Below are 11,366 nucleotides of genomic sequence, written 5' to 3' on the forward strand. Positions count from 1 at the left end.
GATGTAGACGAATTGATACAAATCAAGAACCGACAGAACAGCAATCAATTCAGGGGAAATAATAATAATAGAAATTATCGGGAGAATACTAACGGTTATTATAGGAGAAATAATAACAATTATAACCAAGCTCAGCATTTTAGGGCAAACGTAGTACCGAATAATCAGTCTAACGAAAATCAGGCGCAGAAACGAAAGCCAAACGAAATGTCAGAACAACCAGCTAATAAAGCAATGCGGATAAATAACATTGAGGAGGACCATTTTTTAGATCAGCCCCCGAAGTAGGTCTGCCCTACTTAAAAAGAGTAGATAAAAAAATAAACAGAGAATTCAAAGTTTTGATAGATACGGGAGCAACTTCCTGTTATATAAAAAAGGGAATTTACGAAAATAAAAATGAATTATCAATTTATAAGAAAGTTGCTACAGTGAATGGGTTTTCAATAATTAAATATTTCCTTAATATAACTATTTTCAACACAAAACAAGTGTTTTATGAAATAGATGGAATGGAGGCAGATTTACTAATAGGATTTAACCTATTAAAGAAAATCGGAGCTGTTATTGATACAGGAAAGGGGACTTTAAGTTATAAAGACAATGAGGAGAAACTAATATATGACGAGGTCCTTTCTTTAAACAAATTAACCTTTATAGAAGGAAAAACCATCCTTCCGTTGAAGGAATATATAATAAAAAAATATTTTGAAGAAGAAAAAGAAATGAAAAGTGATTCAGTAAAGGTAGAAGGAAGTTTATATAGCTTGGGATCAAAAAATCCTGAGCACGCAAACGAAGAATTATCCGTCAATAGGTTGGGATTCAAATATCCTGAACCCGCTGTCGTTGAATTATCCGACATCCAAAGTTTTAATAGTTTGGGATTAAAATATCCTGAGCACGCCGTCGTTGAATCATCCGACACTAAAAGTTCGAATAGTTTGGGATTAAAGAATCCTGAACACGCCGTCGTTGAATTATCCGACAATGAACAATTTACAAGTTTGGGATGCAAAAATCCTGAACGCGCCGTCGTAGAAATATCCGACATTCAAAATTATGCAAATTCTGAATTGAAAAAAATGAAATTGTATAACACAATAACCTACAAAGAGGACAATTTAGAAAATCTCAGAGAGAAAATGGTATCTATCATCGAAGAAGACCATGCCAATATAAATTTACAGTTACCGTTCAGAACGGATATAAAAGGAGAGATTAAAACTAAACATGATAGACCGGTATATGGCAAGCAGTATCCATACGCTTATTCGGTTGACGATTTCGTTAATAACGAAATAAGTAAAATGTTAGATGAAGGTATAATCAGACCTAGTAAAAGCCCATATAATTCACCGGTAATAGTAGTACCAAAGAAGGGAGTAAATGAGGACGGAACTCCTAAACATAGATTAGTAATAGACTTTAAGAAACTTAATGAAAACACCATACCGGATAATCCTTGCCAATTTAGGTAAGGCAAAGTATTTCTCGGCCATTGATTTAAAGTCAGGTTTCTATCAGATTTTAATGAGGGAATCAGATATTGAAAAAACATCTTTTTCCATAAATAACGGTAAATATGAATTTCTAAGAATGCCTATGGGATTGACGAACGCTCCCAGAATTTTCCAAAGGTCAATGGACGATATACTTAGAGAACAAGCTGGGAAAACTTGTCACGTCTATATGGACGACATAATAATATTTTCAAAAACTATAGAACAACATTATAAAGATCTAATTCATATAATACAGATATTGCAAAACGCTAACATGAAAATTTCCCTAGAAAAGTCTAAATTCTTTCAATTGGAAACCAAATTTCTGGGATTCATTGTTTCCCAAAATATCATTAAAACAGATCCAGACAAAATCTCCACAATACAAAACTATCCAATTCCTAAAAATATCAGAGAGCTACGAAGCTTCTTAGGACTAACAGCGTATTACAGAAAATTTGTCCGAAATTATGCTACAATTGCCAAACCATTAACCAAATATCTGAGTGGAGTAAATGGGAAAGTTTCACCAAGGGCATCCAAGAAAACATTAATACAGCTGGATTAACCAGCAATTGGAGCATTTAATAATTTAAAGGACAGTTTAATAGCACATATTGAATTAGTACAACCAGATTACAATAAAAAATTCACATTAACCACAGATGCATCGGACATAGCAATAGGTGCAGTTTTGTCGCAAGATGGGAATCCCATAACATTTATTTCTAAAACTTTAAGTAAAACCGAGCAATTATATGCTACTAATAAAAAGGAATTATTAGCTATTGTATGGGCATTAAAAAATTTGCGAAATTATTTATACGGAGTGAGTGGAATTGAAATACATACAGATCACCAACCTTTGTCCTTTGCAATGTCGCAAAAAAATCCAAATGTTGAAATGAAACGTTGGTATTACTTCATAGAAAGTTTCACACCAAAAATCATTTATAAGCCAGGCTCAACTAACGTAGTAGCGGACGCTTTATCTCGGATTAAAATAAATCATATGACAGATAGTGATGTCGACCAGACAGATTCAGAATCAGACATAAATACTCAGCATTCAGCAGAGAGTAGTTTTGAAAACATCATTCAAGAGACTAGCAAGCCTCTAAACCAATCTAAACAGCAGCTACTATTAGCGCAAGGGAGATTCACAGTTCACGAGTTAGTAAGAGTTTATGAAAATACCCGAAATATTATTGAATTTGATACGGTAGACAATCTGCTAATCATTTTAAAAGAATTTATTCAGCCTCACTTAACCACAGGAATACACTGCACTTTAGAAGATTTATACCTTATCCAAAATAAGCTAAAGGAAAACTTCATAAATAAATTTCTCTTCACGAGAAAGTTCCTCCAAGATGTAGTAAGTCCAGAAGATAAAGCTATAATTATAGAAGAAACACATTGCAGAGCCCATAGAGGACTAGACGAAAATTACAAACAATTAACTAAGCTGTATTATTGGCCAAACCTGCACAAAAAATTAAAAGAATATATAAAAAATTGTAAGATCTGTAACAAAAACACATATCACAGACACCCTGTAAAAATTCCAATTGGGGAAGCTCCCATTCCAGCAAAAGAAGGAGATCAATTACACTTAGACATATACTATGCCCAAAACCTAACATTCATAACTTGTATAGATTCTTATTCCAAATACTTGGTGGTCAAGGAAATTCAAAGTAAATTAAACATTGAAAATAAGGTAATGGAAATTTTGCAACACTTTCCGTTAGCAACATCTTTAATGACTGACAACGAACCAAGCTTTACTTCAGCACAATTGAGATCATTCATACAAAGAAGTAACTTAACTATTTATTATGCTGATCCCAGACACAGCACCTCAAATGGTCAGGTAGAAAGGGTACATTCCACACTAACAGAAATAGCGCGGGGCATCAAGGATGAACTAAATCTAACAGATTATTCAGAAATAATAATAAGGGCGGCACTGAAATATAACCTGACGATACATTCAACGACCAATCAAATGCCATATGACATATTGTATAACAAAATAGAACACAAGCATAATCCAATATTACTTAAGGAAGCTCAGACCAAAATGCTTAAGCTACATAACAAAGATAGAAGAGAAAAAGATTATAAAATAGAAGAAGTAGTTTATGAAAAGAAATTCGGGGAAAGAAATAAACTTCAATCCCGATACAAAAAGCAGGTAGTTAAGGAAAATCGACCGAATAAAATTATAATCAACAATAGAAACAGAATTATACATAAAGATAACATCAATTATTAAATATTTTTTTTCAAGAAAATATATGCGAATATACTAATACTGACTTTTGTTATATTGACGACTTCGGAAGTAATTGACTATACGCATAGTGACTATCTATTGCTTAAAGACGACAGAGACGTTTACACTTATGAAACATACGCTGAACTTTTCCATATTACTAATTTGAGTTTTTATAGAGAGATAATTGATAAAGAATCCAAATATGTCAACAAATCAATTAATGCAGACGATGAGTGGGAAATATCAATGGACTTAAGTCTATTAAAATTAATGATATCAGAATTAGTTCCAAAACGGAATGAAAGGGGAATAAATGAATTAGGTACCATTTGGAAATGGATAGCAGGCAGCCCTGATCATGACGACTTTTTGAAAATACAAAATAAGGTAAATGAATTAACTGAAAATAATAATAAACAATTTGTAATAAATTCCAAATTTTTCAAAGAAATTGAATTGCTATCAAATTCATTAAAAAATGTCATCTTCAATGAAGAAACGATACTGAGAAAGCATCGTTTAAAATTAATAACTTTTGACCTACTAAATTTAGTTGATACCATAACCCTCTTAAAAGTAAACATTTTCAATACAAAAATTTTAAATAATAACGAAATAGAGGACATTTATAAGCATGAAAAACATCCTGTTGAACTGTCTGATCTGCTGGACATTGCAACGGTTAAAATAATTCGAAATGCTGATTTAATAATCATTTACATAAAATATCCTCAAATTAAAGATATTTGCAAGTTTTACCATGCAAGAGCCATCTCACAAAATGATGGAATGTTAGTTATAAGTGAAAAAGTTTGTGAATGTAAGGAGAAATACTATTTAATGAATAATTTTAAAAGTGAAACTTTTAACAATTACGCACAAATAAATTTAAAGAAGACCTGTTTCACCAATTTACTTAATGGCTTTAAAGCCAACTGCACTAAAAAAAGGGGAAAAAACAAAGAAATAGACATCATTCAGGCTGGTGCCATATTAGTTTCAGGAAAAAAATTTGTGGACAATACTACTTTGTTAGGATCGTATCTCCTTATATTCAACAACACAATTGTAATAAACAATATAACCCACATAAATGATAAGGGTAAAATTCTAAGATATATATCGCTTCATAGATATAGCGATTTTGAATTAGTTGATTATATACAATCGAATGATAAGCAATTTTCTTTTGATAATGTTAATATTTTAAATCCCCTTATAACATTAGGTAATACGGCCTTACCATTAACAACATTATTCTTAATCATTTTGATATTGATAATGTTATTTTACTTCGGCTATAAATTAACCAAATTTGTACTTATTAAATCAATAAGAATACCGTCAGAAGAAATAATGGAAAGCAACATTCAAATACTGTCAGAAGAAATTAGAGCTCTATCAGAACTTCAAAATGTATCGGGACGAAACATTTAAGAATGGGGGGAGTTAACGTACCCAATTCTATTTAGCTCTTATACGAGTTGTAAACAATCTTTGGCTTTCCAAAACGAAAACAATTTCAATCTTGGGCCTCCGCCTAATTGATTTCTAAGATGTACAATCTCAAGGGCTCTCGCCGCAACCAATTGGAAAACCAATGTTTGCCCACACCCGGCTTCTCATAAACAATCTCACTCCCGGCTTTCTGCAGATCCTGCACTTTAGGCATTTTACAGTTCTCTTTTTGGATGACGAAATCCAATACTCGGGATGGCGAAATCAATTGAAATGTTTATAGAAAAACTATTCCCGAAAGGGATCAACGATGCAAAGATCAGAAAGTTCAAGTCAGTCTTGATCCAGAAGCGACACCGCAAAGTCGAGCTAAAAGTTAAGATCGCGCAAACCCTTTGCCCGGAATCCTTTGTGACCCTCTACTTAAATCTATATCAGTGAAGTTAGAAGTAAAATAAAAACTTTTTAAAAACACAATCCGCTACCGCAGTTATTTAATTTGCATATAAGTTGGGTGTGTGTGTTTTATTACGCAATTATTGCATCATCCATTTACACACATGCACTCATACATGGTCAGAAATGAAGTAGCCAGATCAATGGATTTACTTCCAACATTATAAAACGTTAAAAATTACTTAAAATCAGCACTTTCAGAGTGGGCGAAAAATGACCTGAAAATTGGTCGACTCGATGGAAAATACTTTCAACTTATATAAACAATAAACAATAAAGAGAGCTTTTAGACTTCAGATCGTATTAGTATTATAGTCAGAATGATAAAAACAATCTTATTCTTTCTCGCTCTGTCTCTCACTGACACACACATTTCATGGTCGGCTTTGCCTATCGCAAAAAGTGAGCGCCTAGACGGCCGACGACATGTTGGGACACGTTTTCTGTCTCTCCCGAACGCAGACATTGTCGCTCAATGTAGCCATACTGACTACATATGAATCGGGTATAAATGTAGAGTTGCGGTCGCAGCAGCAACTCAAAAAGTTCCCCCTCGTTCTTATTGTCCTTAATACAGAAACTAAACACGTCCTTGATACCCTGCAGGTAGCCAGCTTTTTGTGAAAGCCAATCATCACCGATCGTGGTGACCCTTTCTAAGTAAGATGAAAAGTATTGTTAATCGAATGATGTCAAGCCTATACTTAATGCTGTAAGGACATCAAGAGATAACAGACATGCAAAACGAACGAACCGGATTATTCGGTCAATGCTTTTGCCTTCCAATGAAAATGAAACACGATGGGACGACCAAAAAATTACCCATCCAGTGGAACATCAACACTATGGTAAATATTACCACTAAATGTATTGTATTGTATGGCTATGAGCCACAAGATTTAAGGATATCTAACAAATTGACGAGCGTGATACACGGTCAGGATTCGAAAACGATGAGCGCCGTTTTTGAAACGAGAATGAGTTGGGAGAATGAATGAGATGAGTATTATTAAATTTATCGCAAGAAACGCTCCTGAACAATGTAAATCTTAATTTTATTAATATAATTTAGCTAAAAACAACATCGGTAGTAACGGAAGACTAAACAGGTTATCTTCACCGGCCGCATTCACTATCGCTCTATGGAGGAAGTAGACAACGATTGAGAGAAGCAACCTGATTTTTTAAATGCTGTATATCTTACAATTTCACTGACGCTCTCCGGATGACGCTGCCTGTGGGTTATGCCCAGAATCTGGTTAACAGTCAGGGTTTCCAGTGAAAGGCTGTCCGTGTCCCAAATGTTCCGGTGATAGGCATTCTGTAGGAGCTTTATGATTGCGCATAAGTCCTTGCGCAGCTTTCGGTTTTCGTCCAGCGTCTGCTGTTGCTCCCCACTGACAGACTGAACGCGGTCCATGATCTTGCCGTATGCCTCCCCTTTAATTGCCGACAAGTTGGTGAACATAACGCTGTTTACATTTAGTAGGACGTCCACCCACTCTTGAAAAGTGATCAGGCGCAGCTGGAGTGGGAGGCAATCCAACAAAGATTGGGGTTAGGTATTGAGTGGTAGCCTCTGGGGTGGATTGTGTAGGCACTCACCTTTAAATCTCCGCTCGGAAAATTGAGGACGTCGATCTCGTCCAGCCGTTTTAGGAATGTCTTGTTCAGCTGCAGATTCATCTGAGCGCTCATGTCGTGTGCCTCAGGCAGTTGGTCCACCAAACGGTGAAAGTACTCCGTAGCTATGGGCTCAGTGCGAGCATTGCACCTGGAGTGGTCTTGGTTGCTGTAGTCCGTGAAGACACCGGATTGATTTTCGACATTCCCTGTGTCCTGCTGTAGAGCCTTTTGGCTTTGCTGATCCTTCAGCGCCAGCTGCACCTGTACCGCCTGCTGAGACATCTGCTGTCCCGAGATCGTGGGAGTATCCGGATTGGACAGCCCCATAGAGTTTGAGTCTAAGACGAGTCCTCGTCTGTCGCTCATGTTTCGACGATTATTGCTCCGATTTCCTCGTCCGCATCGACTATTATTCAAAGTTTTATGTTCAAGTCAAGTTTTACTCCCCGGAGAAGTGTACGTGTGCCCGGTTTTACAGTTTCGAGATCAGACGTTCACTTCGTAATGGGAATTTCAAGGCACTGGTGATGGGCGTAGCTGTAGCAGTTTTCAAGTCTACGAGCACTCGACTCGACGCGAAACAAAACGAAAACCTCTGCTCTGAAAGAACTCACATGTTTTGAGTGCTTTTGTGGCTTAGACATAATATAAAAGCTTCGCTCATACCGTATTTGAATCCCGTGGTGACCCTCACAGGCTCACAGGATGAAACACATACTGCTAATCTCCCTACACCCCGGACTTGGCACTTACCATTGTCCCACTTGTTCTTGCCCTGAGTTTCTTTGCATGCTCAGTGGCATGCTCAATAACTATTGAAAAATTCAAACACAAGGCACGCAGCCTCTTGTACAATACATCGCACACCAACACATCTAATGTTTGAGACTTCTCTTTGGTAAACTGAGACTCCTCTGAGACGTTTTAGTAAATGCACTTAATTTGTTTATTTAAATTCAATTTATCTTTTTTAATTATTCGTTTCGTCACAGCAATACAAAATCAAGAAGTTAAACGACGCACAATGGCGAGTTAGACGAAAAGAGGTGGCAAAAGTCGAAGATTTGTTTACCGCTAAGGATACAAATACAAAAACGGCTATCACAGTTTTTAAATCCCTTAAAAATCATATTGTGACCGTTTTTCGTGCGAGGTTGTGGCAGGTAAATCGTACCTGTCTTTGTGACCAGGTTTTGCATGCAAGAATTATATGTATGGAGTTCATTTTAAAACTTACATATACAATTCCACGAGAGTGGAAGAAAAATTCTTAGACAAACTATCACTGAAGGTTGACTGCCCAAACAAGGATTTGGAATTACAAACGATGGAAACTCATCACGGGCAATTTTTGAGAAAAACCAAATTACTGCAGACATAATTGGGATGGATATAGACATTATCAAAAGAATGGGTGTAATTTTGAATATTTAATACTGCAAAGAAAAAATAAATACCTGCAATATTGCAACGAACTTAAAATGTTCAACGTGCAATAACACTACAGATCAACCTACCATCCGAGCAGTCAGCACGTTTAAACTAAGAAAACTAGAGAAATACAAGAAGTTTAAATTATAAGTTCAGCTACAATAAACCCAAGTTATAAACGCCAAAAACGATTTCGCTGCGTAAGTTCATTTGACACCACCCCTCACCCATCCACATACGCCACTCGCCGTACAATACTCGCCATACGCCGCCAGCGACGCCCGCCCTCACCCCGAATCTCCCCCTCTACGACAGGCCACCATCGACGTCCTACTTTAAAGTTCCATCCATTTCTACAAATTTCTTGTGGATTGACCCCTGGACGTGACTGGGGATACCTCAGTCTGAAAAAGGTACATCACAAGTGGCGCCCGAGCAGGGACCTAAGGGAACATCAACAAGGGTTCGTGGAATCAGGCGATAACGCCCTACAAGACGCACGCGGCCCGATACGCCTTGCCGACGGCTTAACGCGCGAGATAACTCAGATCTTGCTAGCGCGCGTCAACTTAGGAGGTACAGATGCCGCTCTTGGTACTGGCAAACATTCTAGAACAAGCCATCATACGGATGGATTTTCTGGGCGCTATCGACACCACAATACAGGGTGGCACCACGCGCCTCCATCACCAAGACTCCCAGCGCCCCATCCCAAATACGCCGATGATCACCGCCAGCCAAGTACACGCCACTGAACCCACGAACTCAAGACCCCCAACGAATTCCCCGCCTCGAAACAAGACACGAGCACAAGGAACAAGGAACACAAAACGCACGGCCGCAACGGGGCACACCAGCCCCAGGCCGACGACGAGAAACCCAAAATCAAGCCAAGCAACGAAGAAAGCGAGCCGGTCCTCCGAGGGCACCGACGCGGTTCCCCCAACGATGGGAAAGGAACCCAGGACGCCCCTCCGGGAGACAACCCGGCCCCAGAAACGACGGCCGGCATGCAGCAACCAGGCGCCCGAGGTACCACCTCCGACCGCCACCCTGGCCCGCGAGACCCTTGAGGGCCAAAGACCGACCATCAGGCAGGAACCGGGAAAGGCGACCGCAACACGAGGTGCCAATCGGAACCCCGAGCCTCCCGGGTAACAAGTCGTACGGCGCCGGCATGCGGCCCAGCACCATGCCTGAAGCCATGTCAGTAACCTTCATCGCCCAAACTAGCCGTTGGTCGAACGATGGGACCGCCATCGAGACCCGCACGTTCGACCCCACACCCCCAAGGACACACACGCGTGAGTGTGTACACGCACCATAAGCGTGAGCGACGCGCCGCCGTCGTCGCCAGCATAAGCGATCTGACGGAACACACCATCGTCATGAGGGACAACCGACCCATTAAACAGCGGTACTACCCGAAAAACCCAGCTATGCGACGGATCATCGATGAACAGGTCGACCAACTGATAGCGGTGGACCTGATCGAGCCATCCCGGAGCCCCCACAGTGCGCCAATCGTCCTGGTCCGCAAAAAGGACGGGAGATGGCACATGTGTTTAGATTATCGGCAGCTCAACGAGCGTTCCATCCCGGACGCGTACCCGCTGCCCAGGATCAACTACATACTGGAACGGCTCCGAAAGGCGTGTGTCATCACGACCCTGGACCTGAAAACCGGATATTGGCAGATACCGATGGCCCGCGACAGCCGGGAAGCCACGGCATTCCCGATACCCGGCAGGGTTACACTCCGCGGGAGCCACGTTTTAACGGACCCTTGACGCCGTTATCGACGCGGACATTGAACTGTTCGCGTTCGCGTATCTTGACGACATCGTCATCGTCGGGAAAAACTTCACGGAACACCTGAACAACGTGAGAGAAGTTTTCGCGGGACTACGCAAGGCAAACCTACGGATCAATACCGACAAGTGCGCCTTCTTCCAACGCCAAATAAAATACCTTGGCCACATGATCAGCGAAGAAGGTATCCAGACGGACCCCGACAAGATCGCGGCCGTAAAGGATCTGAGGCCGCCGCCGCTGGTTGGTACCGCAGATTTGTCCCGAACTTCGCCACCGGAGTCCAACCAATGTCACTGCTGCTGGAGAAAGGGAAAGCATGGACGTGGGGCCAAGAGCAACAAGACGCTTTCGACGAGCTAAAGACAGTGCTAACCACCGCCCCAGTGGTCGCCTACCCGGACTTCAATGTCAAATTCTCCCTACAGACGGACGCAAGCAAGCTTGGAGTGGACGCGGTCCTCCCCCAAGAGATCGAAGGGAAGGAGCGGGTCATCGCATACGTCAGTAGCCGCCTCAACAAGGCAATAGGAAACTACTCGGCCACCGACAAGGAATGCCTAGCCGTCATCTGGGCGATCCGAAAACTGCGATGCTATCTCGAAGGCTACGGATTCGACGTCATAACCACCGATCACCTAAAGTGGCTGAATACCCTCGAGAGCCCGTACGGTAGAGTCGCGCGGTAAGCACTCGAGCTACAGCAATACCAATACGACGTGCATTATTGGGCCGGCAACCAGAACGTAGTCGCGGACACGCTGTCAAGACAACCAATGGAAACCCTCTCTCGT

The 11,366-nt window shown here is 40.4% G+C and overlaps 1 protein-coding gene across 1 annotated transcript; it reads right to left on the minus strand.

The window, feature by feature from the left end:
- Nucleotides 1-6,739: 6,739 nt before the first annotated feature.
- On the minus strand, nucleotides 6,740-7,837 carry LOC117189386. The gene is made up of 3 exons (XM_033394507.1): nucleotides 7,309-7,837; nucleotides 6,908-7,228; nucleotides 6,740-6,843 (listed from the first exon to the last, which is right to left on the minus strand). The coding sequence occupies exons 1-3, from the start codon at nucleotides 7,693-7,695 to the stop codon at nucleotides 6,820-6,822; spliced, it is 732 nt and encodes a 243-aa protein (XP_033250398.1). The 5' UTR covers nucleotides 7,696-7,837; the 3' UTR covers nucleotides 6,740-6,819.
- Between the last annotated feature and the right edge of the window lie 3,529 nt (nucleotides 7,838-11,366).

This window comes from Drosophila miranda, assembly GCF_003369915.1.
Source record: "Drosophila miranda strain MSH22 chromosome Y unlocalized genomic scaffold, D.miranda_PacBio2.1 Contig_Y1_pilon, whole genome shotgun sequence".
Classification (NCBI taxonomy): domain Eukaryota; kingdom Metazoa; phylum Arthropoda; class Insecta; order Diptera; family Drosophilidae; genus Drosophila; species Drosophila miranda.